The 19,814-nt window shown below is 43.4% G+C and overlaps 1 protein-coding gene across 1 annotated transcript; it reads left to right on the top strand.

The window, feature by feature from the left end:
- Window positions 1–1,114: 1,114 nt before the first annotated feature.
- Window positions 1,115–18,079, top strand: DDX24 (DEAD-box helicase 24). The gene is made up of 9 exons (XM_075712216.1): window positions 1,115–1,144; window positions 1,529–2,269; window positions 6,415–6,792; window positions 8,496–8,649; window positions 9,030–9,545; window positions 11,703–11,778; window positions 12,382–12,570; window positions 14,932–15,065; window positions 17,355–18,079. Exons 2-9 carry the CDS (start codon window positions 1,546–1,548, stop codon window positions 17,584–17,586), a joined length of 2,403 nt encoding a protein of 800 aa, XP_075568331.1. The 5' UTR covers window positions 1,115–1,144; window positions 1,529–1,545; the 3' UTR covers window positions 17,587–18,079.
- The last annotated feature ends 1,735 nt before the right edge of the window (window positions 18,080–19,814 follow it).

The following is a 19,814-nucleotide window of genomic DNA, read 5'->3' as shown; positions in this document are numbered from 1 at the left end:
AACCTTAGCTGCTAATTTTAGAGTTGAAATTTAAGAGGCCCTTTATGCACACATATTAATGTATTATGCAGAGAATAATACCCAAATGATCTATAGAGATGTTGATTATATTTTAAAAGAAAAATTTCAGTTGCAGGAAGGTAAACAAATTTTCCTATTCCTTCTTTGTCAGGGCTGCAACAGTATGTCTAATCTACACTTTGGTATTATTTATGCAAACAGCACCATGGCTACTAATGTACCTGTGAAAGATTAAGGCAGTGCCTGACTAGAACAGAGGCATGTCCTCTTCCACGCTGGTGAAACAGCTGTCACGATCAGCATTGTCAGCCCACGGGGATGGCAAGCCACAGCTAGCCCGCCATTTGCTTTGTTTTATGCTGCAGTGCCAAGTGAAGCTGAGAGTAACGCTAGCAAGCAGATCTTACTCTCCAGTAACCCAAAAGCTGGAAAGAAGAGAGAGTAGTCTCTTGCCTTCACATTAGTTGATGTTAGAAAGCTTGTCTCCTTAAGCTCATCATATAGCCAAATGTAGTCTGGAGCACTCTTAGGGGCCATGTTAGAGCACCAAATTAAGGCCTTGCTGAGAACAACCCTCGCCCCTGACCAGCACGCGTGAACAGCAGGCACCGGCGGCTACCCAGCACCTCGCCGCACGGCCCAGCCACAACTCCCCCCGCCCCGCCCCGCCCCGCCACGGCCCAGCCAGCGCCTCGCTGAGGGAGAAGCCACCAGGCCGCCGGAGTGCCCCGTCCCCCCGGGGGCACCGCCCTCCCCTCACAGCCCAGGCGCAGCTGGCGGGCGGCGCGGAAGCCCGGCCGCTACCGCAGGCGCCCGCCTTGGAGCCCTTCGCTCTGCGGGGCCAGCTGCCCGCCCCGCATGGCCGCCAAGCAGGGGCTCCCCGGCCCCCCCCCCCCCGGGGCAGCCAGCGGGACCCGCCCGCCGGGGCGCATGCGCACGCCACCCCCTCCCACCGAGCCGGCGCCGCCCCCTGGAAACGCGCGCGCGGGCGCCGCGCAGTGACGTCACGCGGTAATGGCGGCGCCCGCTGGCGCACGAGGAGGGCGGCGGCGATAGCGGCGGCGGCGGGGGCCCGGCGGTCGCTCCCTCTCTGCCCCGCTCTGTTCCGCGGCCGCGGAGCGCGGTAAGCGCCGAGGGGAGCCCTTCGCCCCGGGGCTGCGGGCCGGTGGGGCCCCTCGGGCCTGCCGCGGGTCCCCGCAGGTGCCCGGCGCTCCCGTGTGCGGCGGCGGAGGTCGGGCCGGGCCGGGCCTTTGGCGGGTGGTACCCGGGCTAGGCAGGGGCGGGAGCGCTTCGCGGCCTGCGGGGATTTATTCCGGCATTTTTTGTTTTATCCCCGCAGCTGTTGCAGGAGCGAGGCTGTAGGCCTGGCCTGCCGTAGTTATATTTAAAGCCATTCATATTATTTCCCTAGAAAGAGAAGAATTATGCCTTGCGTTCCCGTGTGTTTGAGTATCATCAATGTAATCCTCATTCTTTTGATCTGATGCCCTGCTTTTTTACCCCCCAGTTTCTTTTTAGGTAAAAATGAAGACCAAAAGAGGACAGAGATTTAAATCTTCCTTTAAATTGAAACAGAAAGGCATTGAAGTCATAGGAAAATGGAAAACTGTGCAAATCGACCCCAATCTATTTGCTGATGAGGAGTTTGGAGATATAGTATGCTTGGAGGAACTTACAGAGTACAAACTAGTAAGTTCTTCCAAAGTGGGGAAAGTAAAAGAGAAGAGAAAGGCTGAGAGTGTTTCAGAGGAAGGCAATGAGGAGGACGAAGAACCTGTTGTCCCTCCCAAAAAGAAAAGGAAAAAGAAAGATTTGAGAAGCAAAACAGACAAAAGAGGTGATCCTAGTGCAACAGAAATTGATGTGCCGCTTGATAAAGAGGAGAAGTATAAGGAAATAATCGAAGCAGCAAATTGTGAGGACCATGGGCATGTGGCTGAGAGCACTTCAAGCAAAAGAGATGCTCCAAAGAAAAAGAAGGAGGTAGCTAAAAATAAGGCTTCTCAAGCTCAAGAAGCTCTTCCATCAGTAACTACTTCTAAAAAAGTTAAAAACTGGACAACAGAAGTTTTATCTGCCTCAGCTGATCACAAAGCTGATGTGTCTGCATGGAAAGACCTGTTTGTACCTGAACCAGTGTTGCGGGCCTTGAGTTACCTGGGGTTTAGTGCTCCAACTCCTATTCAAGCCTTAGCCTTGCCTTCTGCCATCCGGGATAATATGGATGTTCTTGGTGCTGCCGAGACAGGTACCAAATCTGTTAAACTGGTTATATATGCTGGGAGTGTCCCATCTCCCCTCTTTAAATGCAGCTTATTGTTACGAGTTTTTATGTGTAGCAGAAGAAGCATTTGTATGAGCTTGTATCTCCATATCCAATATATTAGTAATAATTCATTGTGAAGTATTAGAACTTTGTAACTTACAAAGTTCTGTCTTTACAAAGTACAGCGTGCAAAGCTTTGAAGTCTCAATGAGTTTTTATACTTTTGACAGAAGCCTTTTTTTCCTGTTGTTTCTCAAATTGTTTCCTATTTTGGGAGCTGTAAGGCGATACACTGCAGAGGGCGGAATTACTGAAAAAAACAGAGTCATGTTCCAACAGCCTAACGCCTGTGGATGTCCCCGTGCCAAGGCAAAGCAGAGAACTAGGCTCCTCTGAAGATGATTCAGTACTAGCTTGGGGTGGTAAATAAATGCTAGGCACAATGTTAGGCATTGTGAATATGGCTTAGCCCTTTATCATAGCAAAACAGGCCCGCCCTGTTTCTGGGCTTGGCCTGTATGTTGTCACCAGCCCTTCTTACTGCTTGTGCTTGAAGTATGATATTGACCCATTAACTGGAGGGGTGCTGTCTCTTGTCCAGCACGTGATCAGCTCATGCCTTTGTCTTTGAGCATTGCTAGCCTTCGTGAAATTTGTTATAGGTTCTTTTTCACTTAAACAATGCTGTGAAGTCTCAGAACATTACTTTCCCTCTAACTTTTTTTGCTGCTCATACCTTTCAAATTTTGTTGTCTTTGGGAGTGCGACATTTTTTCCTCATAAAAACTAAAGATAGGAAGCACAAGTGGAAGATTGTTGATTTAAAGGCTTCCATTGCATTCTTTTCATCTGTTCCAGTTGCCTTATCTCACTGCTTGTGTTGTAAAGCCATTTACTGCTCTCAAACATAAAGGTATAGTAACTAATAAGATATGGAGTCATTTGCATTTTTATTTTAATTAGAAGCTAGGCTGGTGCTATTAGCTTTAATAAGATTAGGAAACCCTGCAGGGAGTGTTTCTGAAAATGGAACTGAAAATTTAAATGGTGTTTTTGTGCTGCAAAAAAGTGCCATTTTGGCAGTGCTGGTAAGCAATTCTCTAGCTGTAGAACAGAAAGCACAGTTGGTGGCAGGTTGTGGTGTTGCTGTCTACTTTTGCATAATCCTGAGGTAGTAAGACTGTGTTTTGCTCATTTATTTTCTTCTTTCATGAAAGAAAGCTAGGTTCTCTCAGAGAGCCCAGAGGGTCATCGGTGTTCTGTAGAAACATGAGAGAAGATGTGGACAATTGTCTGTTAGGAAGTGCTGCAGCTGGGAGATGCTGAAACTCTCTAGTTATTTTTTCTACACCCTACAGATTCCCTTAGCATTGGGCCTGAGGGAGGAAGGTGACAGGTGAAACAACTTGTAGTGGGTTGACCATGGCTGGACACCAGGTGCCCACCAAAGCCACTCTATCACTCCCCCTCCTCAGCTGAACAGGGGAGAGAAAATAAAATGAAAGGCTTGTGGGTTGAGATAAGGACAGGGAGAGATCACTCGCCAATTACTGGCACAGGCAAAACAGGCTCTGCTTGAGGAAATTCGTTTAATTTATTACCAATCAAATCAGAGTAGGGTAATGAGAAATAAAACCAAATCTGAAAAAACACCTCCCCCCCACCCCTCCCTTTTTCCTGGGCTTAACTTCATGCCCGATTTCTGTACCTCCTCCCCCCTTGAGCGGCGCAGGGGGACAGGGAATGGGGGTTGCAGTCAGTTCATCACATGTTGTCTCTGCCGCTCCTTCCTCCTCAGGCAGAAGACTCCTCACACTCTTCCCCTGCTCCAGCATGGGATCCCTCCCACGGGAGACAGTCCTCCATGAACTTCTCCCACGTGGGTCCTTCCCACTGGCTGCAGTTTTTCATGAACTGCTCCAGTGCAGGTCCCTTCCATGAGGTGCAGTCCTTCAGGAGCAGACTGCTCTAGTGTGGGCTCCTCTCTCTTCACGGGGCCACAGGTCCTGCCAGGAGCCTGCTCCAGCACAGGCTTCCCACGGGGTCACGGCCTCCTTCGGGCACATCCACCTGCTCTGGTGTGGGTCCTGCACAGGCTGCAGGTGGATATCTGCTCCACTGTTAATTAACCTCCATGGGCTGCAGGGGCACAGCTGCCTCACCATGGTCTTCACCAGGGGCTGCAGGGGAATCTCTGCTCCGGTGTCTGGAGCACCTCCTCCCCCTTCTTCTCCACTGACCTTGGTGTCTGCAGGGTTGTTCCTCTTGCATATTCTCACTCCTCTCTCCAGCTGCAGTTGTGCAGGTTTTTTTCCCCCCTTCTTAAATATGTTACAGAAGCACTACTACTGTCACTGATGGGCTCAGCCTTGGCCAGTGGGAGGTCCATCTTGGAGCCAGCTGGCATTGGGTCTGTTGGACATGGGGGAAGCTTCTAGCAGCTTCTCACAGAAGCCACCCCTGTAGCCCCCCCACTACCAAAACCTTGCCATGCAAACCCAATACACAACTACTCATCTTCCTTTTTTGGTAGCAGCATAGGGGAGAATGGCAAGATTTTGATATGGCAGTAGATCCCTGTGGAGATCAGATGCAGGCAATGTCAAGGCTGCTTGCTTTTGCAGTGGATCTAACCAGTTCTGTTCATTACCATGTAGAACTAGGGAAGGTTTTGGTTAAGGAACCAAATTTTATCTCCATAAAATCTTACAATCTAAAACCATTTAAAAGAGCATGAATTATCTTGAGCTGTAGCGTCTGAGGGTGCCAAGATACGCTTTTCTCCTGGTTTTGCAGGCCTGGCGTGTGTTGTGAAGGTAACATGCCCTGTGAGGTGATTATTTGTTTAATTTGTGGGTGAATCTAGTGCCTGCAGAATAGTCCTGATTGTCACAGCCATAATCTAGCTGGGTGCAGTACTGACATTTGCACCAGCCAAATTGCATTACATTTAATTCAAGATCAGCAGTGTTCTTCACCTTAAAAACAGATGTTCTGGTAATACAGAATCTTATTGTATAAGTGCTCTGCAAATGCAGATTATAAACGTTTTCTGCTTCAAGTGCAGAAGTCAGAAAAGACCTCCCAGACATGCAGAAAGGTGAGGAAGTGGATACAAGGAAACTTTGCGGCAGTATTGGTCAGGATACTGGTCTTAGCTGTTTATTAACTAATATTAAGGTTCCCCCCTAAAGAGGCAAAATTACGTGTTGCTGAATTTGGCAAACCATTATGGGTTTGTGATATGGACAAACGGTGCTCAAGGAATTCAGATGAGATTTCCAGAGGACTGCTTCCCACCAGTGGCCTATTACAGGAATGGTGTAATAGTGTCTTGTGCTCTGGATGCTGCTTTTGTGATCAATGAACTGATATTTATGAGAACTGTAACTGGTGTGGATGTGCTACCAGGCTTCTCCTAACATCTTTATTAGTGACAGATGTTCAGAAGGGAATATGTGGCAAGGATGTGACTTGCAGTTTGGTACAGTGAACCCCTGAAATTAAAGTTAGGGGAGCACTTTTGTATTTGTAACCCCCTTCTCTCCAAAGGGGATTATCTGTTTTAAATCAGACTTATGTGTTTTGATTATAAAAATGTGAGCTGGTGATAGACCAGGAAGTTAGATGGTGGAGTACTTCAAAATACAGTTTCTTAGAAAGTTGTAAACACCATACTGTACATTGAAGATGGAATTGAATCCTTCAAGTACATTCCAGTTTGTCCTTGGCCTCATTTACTATTCCTTTATTTGGAGAACATTGATCAGAACTGTCAATTAGGGCATGGTATTCTCCTTACGGGCATACAGTTCTTTAAAAATATCTTGGCTCCAACTGCAGCTTTTAAAAACCACTTTCAGAACAAATGAATCTGCCTGACCTGCTAGAGATTGGAAAAATACCTGTTCCCCACGAAGTATGCTATTGGTGACCTCAAGAAGATGTATAAAGGGAACAGGAGAAAAGATGCTATTGCTGCAAGTTTCTGGTCTTCTAAAGATCAAGAGTTTGTGTCTATTACAACTGTATGTTTTAAGAACAGCGTGTGATTGGCTGTTGCTTTTCTCATCTTTTCAAATAAATGACTTGTTGGTCTGTATTACTCTTCTTGTTTGTTTTTTTAGGAAGCGGCAAAACGCTTGCATTTGCAATTCCAATGATTCATTCTGTGCTGCAGTGGCAAAAATCAAATAGCTCAGCAACCAGAAATGACAGTGTTTCTAAAGAGTCCCATCAGCATCATGATGAAACAAGATGGGAAAATGAGGATGAAGCAGAAGAACTAACCCATCAGCAGGTTGAAGATAGTGGAGACGAAGATGATGCATCTTTCACAACAGGCTGTGTGAAGGTGCTGGAAAATTTTGAATTTGGTTCCAGTGACGAGACACATACTGTTGGCTCCCATAAAAAGAGACCTCTTTTAGGACTGGTCCTTACTCCCACAAGAGAATTAGCTGTACAAGTAAAACACCACATTGATGCAGTTGCAAAGTTTACGGGTATGTAGACCCCATGGGTCATGTCCCAGATTACACTGGGTTTGGATCTTGGCATTGGTGTTGAGCCAGAATGTGCGTCACAGTTTCTCCTGCATCATAAAATTGGGGTGGCTTTTGAAGGGTTAGGGTTTGTAGTCACTAATATTTTAGAAATGTGTTAAAGTTCTTCAATGAGATGCATGTGGAAGTAAACAGTTAATGTGGGATATCTTGCTTTGAAATGTTTCTCTCTTCAAATAGCTATTGACTTGTGCTTTAGCAACACAGAATTACTACTAAATACCCAGCTACAGCTAACTTTGTCCTGGCTTTGGATGATGTAGGTTATATATTAAAAAATCATTTCTTTTTATGTATAGATACATATTTTTATATATACATTTCATAATTTCCTTTTTTGACAGATTTATCAATCTATATAGATAATAGATATAGATACGTCTATATATCATTTTGCTCTATCTATCAGAAAAAGAAATTATGGCTGTACATTTTAAGGGCAGAAGGCGTTGCTGGGTTGTCTGACTTAACTCTTACAGCAGACAGGCCACAGCATATTGCTAGGTAACATGCATGATGAAAACAATTCCATCCTGTTCCTTTCTCTTCCAAACCAGAGGTCAGCACATCTGTTAAGTGAGTGATTGAGGATGTGAAACTGTTCAAGATGGGGAGAATTGGGAAACAACTCCCCACTTCTCCAATAGTAGTAATTGTTTATTGAAGAGGATATGTAGCACAGTGAACTGCTTTTAAGCACATCTTCCTTTGATGTCTATACGTCCTGCTGTGCTCATCAGTCTACAGCTGATTACAAGGCTAATTTTAACTCCTAGCCTGAAATAATCAATTTATGTCAGTACAGTTCTGATAGGAGCAGTGCTATTTGTGTGTAAAAAAAATCTGCTGCCCAAGTGATGCAGAGTTGCTGCAGCAGGAGAGAAAATATATTTTGATGTGGGCTTTCCTTATTGTCTCAAACTCACGTTGAAAAAAATCCCCACCTGGAAGCGTAGGGTTCCACAAGTAGTGGGGAAGAGAGATCTGTGGCAGCTTGGATACTGGAGGAGTCTTGCACAGCAGCATTGACTTTGTCATGGGCCAGTGTATTCTTTGAAGAAGTAAGGAGAAATAAGCCATCTGTGGAGTCTGTGCTTCCAAAGCTAAACTCCTTTTAGTACCTGAGCAAACTGCTTAAAGCTAAGTTGGGGTCTCTGCACTACTGTGCAGTCCAGAGAATCATTAACTGGAAGGGAGCATTCTTGTTAGGATTATCACATAGCAAATGAGCAGTTACTAGCAAGACAAGCACTTCTGTCTTATTTTTGGAGGGGCCTTCTGGTTATTCATAACAGGAACATGCTTATTCATGCAGATGTAATTGGCAAAACATGAGATTCTGAAGTATGGGTAAACAAAGCTAACAGTTATGGTGGACATATGTGATTCTTCCTGCTATTGGAAGACAGGTGCACTGAAAGACTGCCTGCTTTATTTTTGGCGTCTAAGTATAATGAGGATTTTTCTGCAAAATTGAGGGCATTGCTGTGTGTTCAGTGTTATAAACCCCCTGAAGTTTCCTGGCCAAAACGCTTGTTGAAAGTTGTGGTATAGGCTTTTTAAAATGCTTCTTTGAGTGGATGTATGTAAAGACATTCACTGATAAATTAGTGAGACTAAAACATATTATTTCTATGTTGTAGGCATTAAGACTGCAATTCTAGTTGGAGGCATGGCTGCACAGAAGCAAGAACGTGTACTGAATCGAAAGCCAGAAATTGTAATTGCAACTCCAGGCCGTCTGTGGGAGTTAGTTAAAGAGAGACACCCACATCTTTCAAATCTTCGGCAGCTCAGGTAAAGGTGCCTTTTCAAGTAACTGCTGGATACTGAACTGGGTGTCACTGCATACTGATTATGTTTACTAACTGATTAAATAATTTAGACTATGTAAGGATTCTTCTTTGCCAGAGTGTTTTATTGAAATGCACAGTGGTTATATTGATGGAAGGAAATGTCAAGGAAAGCCAGGAGCAAAAAACTCATTTTTCCTTTATAAACCTGATTTTTCAAACAGAAATGTGGAAGGCTGCCGTAGCTTCTCTGGCATACCTGGTGTTCCTTTGGGTTTTACATGCAGAACTTCCTTTATGTGTTTAGCAGGAAAAGTTCTCTTGAAGTATATCAGATTTGTATTTATCTGCACAAGTGTATTTTTACTGTTTTCTGTTTGACAGGTGCCTTGTGATTGATGAAGCAGACCGAATGGTTGAGAAAGGTCACTTCTTAGAGCTGTCTCAGTTGCTGGAAATCTTAAATGATTCACAGTATAACCCTCAACGGCAGACTTTTGTTTTTTCTGCCACTTTGACTTTAGTCCATCAGACTCCCACAAGAGTTTTACAGAAAAAGAATGCTAAAAAGATGGACAAGAAGACCAAACTAGAGTTGTTAATGGAAAAAGTAGGAATAAAGGGCAAACCCAAAGTGATAGACTTAACAAGGAAAGAGGCTACTGTTGAGACTCTGACAGAAACCAGAATCCACTGTAATACAAATGAGAAGGACTATTATCTCTATTACTTTCTTCTCCAGTATCCAGGAAGAACCATGGTCTTTGCAAACAGCATAGACTGTGTAAAACGCCTCAGTTCTCTCCTCACAATCTTAAATTGTGATCCTCTTCCTTTGCATGCCAACATGCACCAAAAGCAAAGGCTGAAAAACCTGGAAAGGTTTGCTGAGCGAGAGAGGTGAGTTGATTTTCTACTTCCTAGTAGAGAAGAAAAGAAATCATGTAAAGGGTAGTGGGGAGAGGAAACAGCTCTGTTAGAGTAGGAGCAGGTTGGGGGAGTTAGCTGGGGATGTGAGTCCCCTTTCATGAGCCCGAGTTATTAACAATTAAGGTTGAGGTTTCACAGGATGGTTGAGGTCATGAACTGGAGTGAGTTCAGTGGAAGGCCACCAAGATGGTCAAGAAGCACTTGCTATGCAAGGGGAGAGGCTGAGGGCATTTGGTTTATATCACCTGGGGAAGAGACTTTGTGGGGACCTAATGGCAGCCCTCCACTAACTTAAAAGAAGGTTGTCAAGAAGATGGAGCCAGGCTCTTCACAGTGGTGTGTGGTAGGTGGATGAGGGATAACAGGTACAAGTTGAAATGAGAGATTCAGGCTGGATGTAAGAAAGAGCTTTTTCTCTGTGAGGACAGTCAGTCATTGGAACAGGCTGCTCGTTCTTGGAGGTTTTTGAGGCTCAATTGGATAAAGCCCTGAGCAGCCTGGTCCAACCTTATAGCTAATCCTGCTTTGAGGAGGAGGTTGGACTACAGACCTCCTGAGGTCCCTTGGAGCCTGAATTATCCTGTGATCTGGCAGCTCATTGCTGCTGAAGGAGCTGTCGCTTGCCCTGTTTTCAGCCATATGCTTTTATAACAATCCTGCACACCCCTCTGCCCATGTGCCCTGGCTTTGCAGCATATTTGATCCTTCTGTAAATTGGTTCATCTCACTAAGCCATCAGAAAACTAACCACTTTTTGCTGGGTTAGGGTTTTGCAAGTTTAGTTAGATTAATTAGCGTCTGAGGGTGAAGGTAACCTAGAGCAGTGCAAGAGAAGGGGCAGTGATGCCTTTCAGCAGCAGCAGGCAGTCAGGTTTACCCAGGCAGGCCTGTCCTGCCATTTTAAGAATTACTGTTTCCTGCTGGCCTTTGGGAGGAGGTTGGTGGTCTCAGTACTTCCATAATCCAGAAGCCTCACAGTTTAGTTCTGCTGTGAAGTGCTGCATGCTGTCTGACTGTGTGGGAATTTGTACCTTGGTAATAGGCTCGGGCGGGGAGAACAGAGGTTGAATTGCCATGATAGATCTGCAGTATCCCTTGGCAAAATGTAGTATTGATAGCATTGGCCTAGGCCAGGTGGGGCATTTTCAGAGGCTTCAGATTTTCAAGGCAAGAAGAAATCTATGAGACTATCTATCACGGCCTCCTGCAGATTGCAAACCGTAGAATTTTCTCTGTTTATTTCTGCTTTGAACCTTGTAGCAATAGAGTACGCAGTCAGCTGCTGTAAAATCTGAATAAATTCCTGTTACCTACAAGTAACTAATTTCAGTTGCCGGGAGATTTTTTAAAAACTAATTGTTCCATACCCTAGGGAGACTTTCATCTCTGTAGTAGACTGTTTATATAAAAGAATGACTTTTTTGAGTAGTTCTTCATTTCTAGGGGTAAGGAGAAATACTAATTGTCAGAACAGAATCCTTTCCCTTTGTATTTCTAGCTTTTAATTTACTGAGAGAACTTACTTGAGTGCAACTTTGTTGAAGATATTTCAGTCCCAAAAAGCTGTTAATTAAATCTATGATGTTAATAATGGGATTTTTTTTTCCCAACTGGTGAAACTTGTAATAACCTTTCTGTTCTGCCAGAAGATCAACTGTGTTGTTAATAGTATGGTCATATCAAGCTAAAGATATTTATAAACCCAGCCTGGGCAGAGCACTGAGAAATGTAATGAAGGGGAACATACCCCCCTGCCATGTGGTTGGATTAGGTCATTGAATAGTGATTTGCACTAGTGTTCCTGTGAATTGGGAGAGAATAAAAGCATAGGAAAACAGGATCCAGCAAGGTACTGAATTTCTTTATTGGAAACAGAATAGACCTCCTGAAGGTAACATCTGCATTTTTTTTCTTTCACTAAGAATTGCTGTTTCAAGACTGCCTCTGATGTAATATTGGGTATCATTTTCTGTAAGGGCAAACAAATAGCGTATTTCCAGCAGATGATATAGTACAAATCTGTTCCTTAAATTACTGTGGTAGAATTCTAGGTTGCTGTATTTTATGTTCCTTGGCAGACGGTTTACTCTTCAATTTTATGTTCATTAAATGTTATCACTTTCTCAGCTGTGTCCTCCTGACAACAGATGTTGCAGCTCGTGGTCTTGATATTCCCAATGTGCAGCATGTCATCCACTACCAGGTTAAATATTTTTTAATGTTTTTCCTTTTACTGTTTTGGTTTTGAAATAAGCTTTTGCTGATCCAAACCCTGAACACTATAAAGCTGTGATTCTTGGTCCTGTGTATACAATAGTCCTGAGTATAGAGATTTAATCGTTATTAATTTAACTGTCATGTAGTGCTTTGTACTTAAAGATCTCATTGCTGCAGTGACTGACTGTTGTAGGTAGCACTTCATGAATGTGTGATTATATATGAGAAATGACATAACAGATACAATTATCTTTGATTTGTGCTTAACTTTGATATCTGAAGTTGTCACATGACTCAGGCCTATAACACTTCTCTGAGGACACGTACAATTTTTTCCTTCTTTGCAAATGAAATGGCAGAGGGTCAGAAGTTAGGAGAGACTCATACAAGATTATGCAAGGAATAATACTGGACCAGAGAACAAAAAGTGTATCCAGACATCATCTTTTACTTTACCTTCAGCTGTGTTACATGCAATGTATCACACGTATATAAAAAACAATATTCTCTGGTAGCCTCTTGGCCAGAGCATGACAGGCCACTGCTAGCTTTCCATGGCCAGCTTCATGATTTTTCTGAATGCTTGCAGGTCCCTCGTACTTCTGAGTTGTATGTACACAGAAGCGGCAGAACAGCCCGAGCTGCCAATGAAGGCCTTAGCCTATTGCTGATCGGCCCTGATGACTTGATTAATTTTAGGAAGATTTATAAAACGTTGGAGAAGACTGAAGAGCTGCCATTTTTCCCAGTTGATACCAAGTGCATGACTTCTATCAAGGTAAAGAAACGACAATCTCTTTGCAGCCTGAGTAGTTGCTTGCTTACTTATATTACTGCATTACCCATCCTGTTCTTTCCACCTTTCCATGTTTCAGATGAAATTTACCCTTCAGGACGTGCATTTGGTTATGATTTCTCCTCAATAACTGGCCCAAGAAAGGTGTTCAAACATAAACTACATTTTTCTTGCATGTTGTTATGTAGAGCTTCTCATGACTAGATTCCCCAAAACAGTGCAGGGAAGCGAGTGTGTTTTGTGGCTGGGGAGCTGGGATGGCTCTGTTAAGTACATTGTTTAAAGCCTCTTGTGTTAGGACTAGAGAACAGTAGCAGGTCCATGGATCTTCAGTGGTCTTCATCTGCCTCTTCTGAGTTAAAGTAATGAGTTGTCTGCTTTTCCAAAAGTTCTATGCTGTGGGGCCACAGCTGCCACTGAACCCTGTCAAATCAGGTATGTTTCCTTTTTCTGGGTTATTCCTGTTTTAGGGAGAATTCAGTCATTCACTAACTCAGAAGATAGCCAATGGTTAGGATTTACAAAACAATTTATCTTAGCATCTAGTCACCACAGTACCTCTCGAATAAGAGGCCATTTCATGTCTTGGCATTCTCTTAACAGTTTGGGTGACATCAGCCATGTATAAATGGGACATATTTAAATACTGCATTTGAAAGGAATCCGGCCGGGGTTGGAGTGTCTGAATATTGCACAGTCATTGAGAACAGGAGAAAAATGCAAGCAGTCAGATAATGCAACAGATACCTTCCTTAAGGTATTGTGGTTCATGCTTGTCCAGTTGGCTTGGACTGAGCCCAGGGTCTACCCCAGTGGCAATAGCTGTATCCTCACCTTGCAAATAATGTCAGCAAGTTTCAAAGCCCAGGCTTGCTGTAAATGGGGTATTTAGCATGAATCTTTCAGGAGATGCAGCTTTCTGGAGGCGAAAGAAAGTCAAAGAAATGCTTCCACAGACTCATTTTTCTCCTCTTGGTAGTAACAAAGAAAATTTGATTCCCCCCCACCCCCGCCAAATGTTTCTGGCTACTGAAAGAAATGTGTTGGTTTTAGAGTGTTTCTTCAGAGGTCCCTTCTGTGTTTCTTGATGAGTAGTACTTGGCTTTTATCATGCTCTGTCAATTAGTGGGCAAATAAATATTGTTTCCACACTTAAATTTTCTTGCCACCATCTGACGATCTTCTCTCCTGTCCATAATAGGGTTCCTCTCCCCAGAAAAGATGTCTTTGTAATTACAGGACTCCAGCCTCCTAGGCCCTTCACATGGTCAGGTCTCACTTACACTTTGCCCTGGGCTTAATCACAAAGCCATTGTAGTTGGGGCCAATAGTGCTGCTGGTTCTTTATGTCTGCCCCTTTGGCACGCTCCTTCCCTGGTTCTGCATTAAAGTTCAGGAAAAGACTGCATCTTGAGAGGAATAGAATTGGTGAACCAGGGTAGAGGAGACCAAGAGGGGACTCAAGTTTTACAATTTAAAATTTCTTGTAATGATCTAAGGAGACGTGACTGGCTTGTTTTATTAGTCAACTGCCATTTAATTTCTTCTCTCTCTGTGTGTTAATTACCCTTGCTGTTCTGGCTGGTGCAGTTACTGTGTAGCACCAGACTATTCCATTGGGGTGGTCAGGGTGTCCTGCACAGGGTTTGTTTTGTGCAACCACAGGCACATTCCAAACAGCAGAACTTGCTGCTGGGTTGATTATTTACTGTCAGTACAGATTTTCGTTCCATGATGAATTAAGTCTTTAAGACAGCTTGGCCCAGCTGGAAGGCTGCAGGTCGGGTTAGATTTGCTGGACATCTTTGTTCCACCTGTGTGCAGCTGGGAAGAAGGGCAGGACATTTTGTCCTGTGCCTAAACAAGATCCAAGTGCATTTCTGAAAACACAAGTAGCTCCTTCTACATGGCCTGCAGGAGCTTACTTCTTCAGAGTGGGATGAAGCTAGCAGCTGCCCCTTATTGCTGAGACTGGTAACTTTAAGATCCAGCTGTACTATGTAAATATGTAACTTGGAAATGCTTGGTATCTGAATCATGATTCGTCCTTGATGTCTCTGAATTGTTTATGATTCCTTTAAAGAATGAGGAGTTAACATTCAGGCACGTTTAGTCGTTGAGGTGTTTCAGAAGTCAGATTCTGTCGTAGACCTGAAGAAGGAAAACACTTTAGCAAATGATGACATGTCTTTATTATGCGGGGTATCTGCTGGGACAGCAGTAGGGAACAAAAGTGTCTCTGCACCTCAGTTGCATTGTAATGCATTCTCTCAAACACTGATTCTGCTAAAGTGTCCCACATTTAAACCTGATCATAATGTCTAAAATGTACTTCTGTTGCAGGAACGGGTGAATTTGGCACGGCAGATTGAGAAGGCAGAATATTTCAACAGTCGGGCAAAGCAACACAACTCCTGGCTCCAGCAAGCTGCAGAGGCTCTTGAGATTGATCTTGATGATGACATGTTTATGGGCAAGTAGAAATGCTTGTTTATGGGTATGCTCAGTTGGTCCCATAGCACTGGTGTCCAGAAGCATCCCCACCATGGCGGAGGAACTCTTAAAACCTGCAGGGCAGAAGGGGAAGGAAAGGAGTGTCATTACTTAGTACATGGTGTTGCTGGTGTTTTCAGGATGATTGTGCAGTACATAGTGCTGGAGCTGAGGGAGTGAGGTGTCACAATTCTGGCAAGTCGCAGACAAGGGCACATGCTGTAGGACAAGAACTGTTTAGCCTCTGGCAAACATTTCAGGGTAATCTTAACAGCCCAGTACGTCCTGCTTGAGTCTTGTCCCCTCTGTGTCAAAGCTGTTTCTCCACTTCTGCTTATCTCTCCCAACCCCCGTAGTCAGGCAGCAGGACAGGAGCCTGGCAGCTCTGTGTGGGAACACCCAGGAAACACTAGCAAATCACCAAAAATTGTGAGCCATATGTAGTTTGAGTTGTGTGGGCTAAATGGCCAGTACATACATTGAAGTTGCTGAGGTTTTTGGTGGTGTGTTAGAAGTAAATAATTTCTTACATTTTTGAAATTAAATGTTCTGCAGGCTGTGTGTGAGAGAATGTGTAAGGCTGTGCAACTACAGGTGCCTATTAGTTCAATTCCATGAAGCTTTGCACTGCTTAGATACACTGTAAAATGCCACATTGTGTTCCCATTTTTGGAGCTGAAGGTATGATATACTACCAGTTCTTTGAAGGCGTGCTGAATAGGGATGCTGCCTGGGTCACTTCAGCTTAAGCTGTCTCCTAACCTGTTAGCTGCTAAATATGCAGATGCCTTAATTTTGAAGAATGTTCAACTTATTTTTTTTCTTATCTTTATTCATGGCTGGACTAGTTTGTTCTCAACCACGTTGCAAGCAAGCACTAATGTCCAAACTGTTCAGCAGCACACTCAGATAATTAGCACTCTGCCGTCTTGTTTTGACATAATCGAAGTATGCTGTGCTTTGAAATGAGTTTCAAAACAGCACATCCAGTCCAAGTAAGTTGTGGTTCTTGAGTGAAGCACTTTGTAATTGCCACCCAGAATCTTGCCAGATTCATGCTTTAAAATGTATTCAGTCTCCAATTCTTCTGTAGCTTGTTGGAGACCAATTAAAATCTCAGTCATTCCTCCCATAAATGAAATGCCTCTTATACTGTGTTGTGGTTTAACCCAGCAGGCAGCTAAACACCACACAGCCGTTCACTCACTCTCCCCCTCCCCAGTGGGATGGGGGAGAGAATCAGGGAAGAAAAAACAGTAAAATTCCTGGGTTGAGATAGAGACAGTTTAATAGGACAGAAAAGGAAGGGAAAATAATAATAATAATATACAAAATAAGTGATGCACAGTGCAATTGCTTACCACCTGCTGACTGATGCCCAGCCAGTTCCCAGTGATCGCAGCCTGACGGCCAACTCCCCCCAGTTTCTATACTGAGCTTGACATCATATGGTATGGAATAGCCCTTTGGTCAGTTTGGGTCAGCTGGCCTGGCTGTGCCCCCTCCCAGTTTCTTGTGCACGTGGCAGAGCATGGGAAGCTGGAAAAGTCCTTGACTTGTGTAAGCAGTACTTAGCAACAACTAAAACATCAGTGTGTTATCAACATTATTCTCATACTAAATCCAAACCACAGCACTATGCCAGCTACTAGGAAGAAAATTAACTATATCCCAGCTGAAACCAGGACACACTGTTACAAAGGATTTAGTAATTGTCCTTTAAATTTACATTACAGCAACCTTGATTTAATTTATTATCTCCAGTTCAGGCCTCTGACCATGTAACTGTCTCCAGTCTTTTCTATGACCTTCTTTCTCATGCGTTATTAAATCTGAGCACCTCATTGTTTTTTATGTATAAGGAGGAAAGGGTTTCCTGTTTTACAGGTGCTGAAATGAGGAATTACACAGAAGAAGCCTCTGCCTGAGCTAGAAGCCCTGGGTTAATACCTTAGTTTCTGGGCTCCCTTTCCTTTTGTTCCCGAGTCTGTTCTGGGTTGAGAGTCGACTGAATGATTTAGCAGAATGATACCTGGGGTATAGTTATTCAGCAGTCAGGATTCTTCTTGATCTTGTTATCTTGTGGACAGCCTGGGTGATCTGAAATTGTCACAGATGACTGCAAGACTGTATGGGAGTTGAGTGAGCTTGTCAGAGAGAGAAAGATGAGATTAGCATCTGCCCGTAGCACTACAAAAGCCTGGTGAAAGAGGCCAATGCAAGTTCTTCTGTTGTTGTAACATTTTGTATCTTTGATTTCTGCCCCAAGGAAGAAAAGCTAGTGAGGAAGAAGAAAGCCAGAAGCAAAAGATGCTGAAGGGGATGAAAAAACAACTCAAACATATGTTGTCACAGCCACTGTTTAAAGTCCTTATGAAAACCAAGTACCCAACACAGTCTGGAAAACTACTCCTGCCTCAAACACAAGTGGGTATTTCAGAATCTGCTCTGGGTATCGTGTCCAAACAACAAGCCAAGAAGAAGAAATCAATAAAATTAAATTAGATAACTGAGCAAGATCACTCAGAGCGACAGAAGCAAGGACAATCTTTATCAGGGCTGTCAGTGCTCATGGAGGAACTCGGCTAGAAGACACGTAGTATCAGAGGATGTTGCCTGTGTCTTGGTTGTGCAGGCACAAAGCAGAATGTTGATTTCAAGGGCTCTCTTAACATGCAGTTAGTTACTGTTGAATCTTGTCTTGGATCTTATTTCCTTACATACTTACTTATTTTTTCTTGCTCTTTGTATTAATAGAAGTTAATTAGTTTTGAAATAGTTCTGTTTATTACTCCTTTTTGTAAGATGGGTAAAAGTTACTGGGTAAAATTCACTGTGAGCCTACTCTAATGATAAAACTTGATTTGAATTTTCATGTCCTTAAAGGAAAGGGGAAGGTAGGCTCTATACAGTCTGAGTACAGTCTGAGCTGGTGGTAATGGGAGGTTTGGCTTTTACTGCAGCCAGTTCAGTGAGAAAGGCAGCAAATATAGGTAGTGTTACCTCTCCCAATTTTCTTTCTCCTCTGATAATATTTCTCTGTTCCGTTCTCCACTGGGTCTAATTCCCTTAGTTCTGTGTTAATATGATTTAGAATATGCAAAAAAAGGTCAAGGTGGCAATGGGCCAGGACTGACCTTCAGAGATGTGCAGATTTTTGAGGAATAAGTGTTGCTACTCAGTATTTTCTTAATTACTGTTTGGAGTTAAGTTTGTATTTGAAAACATGTTAGAACCATGACCTTTGCTTTAATGGAAAAGATGATGATGTTGTGAAATGTCACTTTTGAAGAGTGATCCTGATAATTATGCTTTTAAATCATTTTAACCTTACCTGAGCAAATAATTTTTAAAACTATTTTTTAAAATGTCAGAAAAATATATTTTGAGTTTTTGTTAAATTATATCTGCTATAAAACCCAAAGCCTGTGTCTGTTTTCAGTCACTTGAGATTTCTAAATTCCTCATAGCTGATGCCCTTTGCACTTACCGTGCAAGGAGAGGGGAAAAGAACCCAAAAGGTAAGACATAGCAGTGGGATCTGTATTGGTGGGAACACAAGGAACTTTCACCTGCAAGCTCTAGATTGGGCTGAGGTTTTGTCTCGTACAATATAGAACCAGTGTCACTGCCATGGTAGGAAGCATCAGTTTACTCAGCTAGTCAAAGAGAAATTTGTCTATGGAGTTGAGTGGCCCCTTCAACCACTTGCTGGTTGTGTGAGAATAGCAAACTCTTTACTCTTTCATCTGTGTAAATAATTGAAGGCCTCCCCTAATCCCCCATCTCTGGAGGGCTTTTCTCTTGCTTCCTTGCATTACTGAAGAAGACCTGTGACAATTTAATCACAAGCATACAGAGCTTATCAGTTACGTATGAAGCTTTCCTTGCAACGCACTGTTTGTCTCATGTCCTTTGGAGTATAGGGGGGAAGTTTTGGGGAGGAAGAGATGGTAAGATTCTGTTTACACACCCATGTAAGAAGATGACACATCTTTGGAGTTAATGTGACATCTGAAAAAAAAACAAACCCAAGAATTTAAAGAAAGTTCCTTGTAAGGAAAACTGAAAAAAGGAACTGAGCAAAGGCAAGCATGCCCTCGTTCCTTTTCTGTGCCATTTTAATCACATTCGTACATTATGGAAAGGAAACTTATATTGGTTTTGCATCCCTGAAGGGACTGAAAATCAGGTGGGCCTTTTCTGCATCTTGTGATATATTTTTGCTTACAATTCATCAGCAAAATCAAGGCTCAATCCTGACACTAGAGCTCTGCATCTCCTCCCTTGTCAGAAAATCTGCATCAGGTAGTACAGTTTTGGCAATTTCTAATTCTGTGTGATCATGAGAACTGAATTGGGCGACCGCAAGTATTGTTATTTCGTCTCCATCATTGCCATGAAGTTTTTCAGCTGCTTCTGTTTCCCTGGGTCTAACAACCTAGTTTTCACACTTCCACCCCACTGTCTTACTAAGTGTCCCTAGGATGGAGCATGACACTTGTGCCTTCCTCTTTGCCGCCTTCATGCTCGCCTGTGGCATGCTCTGCTGCTGGTTTTCTGCAGCCTCTGATGTGCTCAGCATGAGCTCTCAATGCTTAATCTACTGATGCTGCACCCCCACAGGAGCTCAAGCTGAGCCTGGGCTCTAAAAATATATCAGTGTCTTAAAAAGAATACTTGTCTAGTGCTCTGAAAGCTCTCTTGTGGCTGCCTGCTTTGCTGTGTCCTTA

The sequence above is a fragment of the Pelecanus crispus genome, chromosome 6 (genome assembly GCF_030463565.1).
Source record: "Pelecanus crispus isolate bPelCri1 chromosome 6, bPelCri1.pri, whole genome shotgun sequence".
NCBI classification, from domain to species: domain Eukaryota; kingdom Metazoa; phylum Chordata; class Aves; order Pelecaniformes; family Pelecanidae; genus Pelecanus; species Pelecanus crispus.
Note: the sequence above shows the minus strand (reverse complement) of the source record. Positions and strands in the feature narration are given on the sequence as shown.

Bases quoted from the DNA above. Each gene is read 5' to 3' on its own strand.
- DDX24 (XM_075712216.1), top strand. From the start codon at position 1,546: ATGAAGACCAAAAGAGGACAGAGATTTAAATCTTCCTTTAAATTGAAA. The intron at 11,779-12,381 runs GTTAAATATTTT...GAATGCTTGCAG, and splicing joins AGCATGTCATCCACTACCAG to GTCCCTCGTACTTCTGAGTT. The intron at 15,066-17,354 runs GTAGAAATGCTT...GCCCCAAGGAAG, and splicing joins GATGACATGTTTATGGGCAA to AAAAGCTAGTGAGGAAGAAG.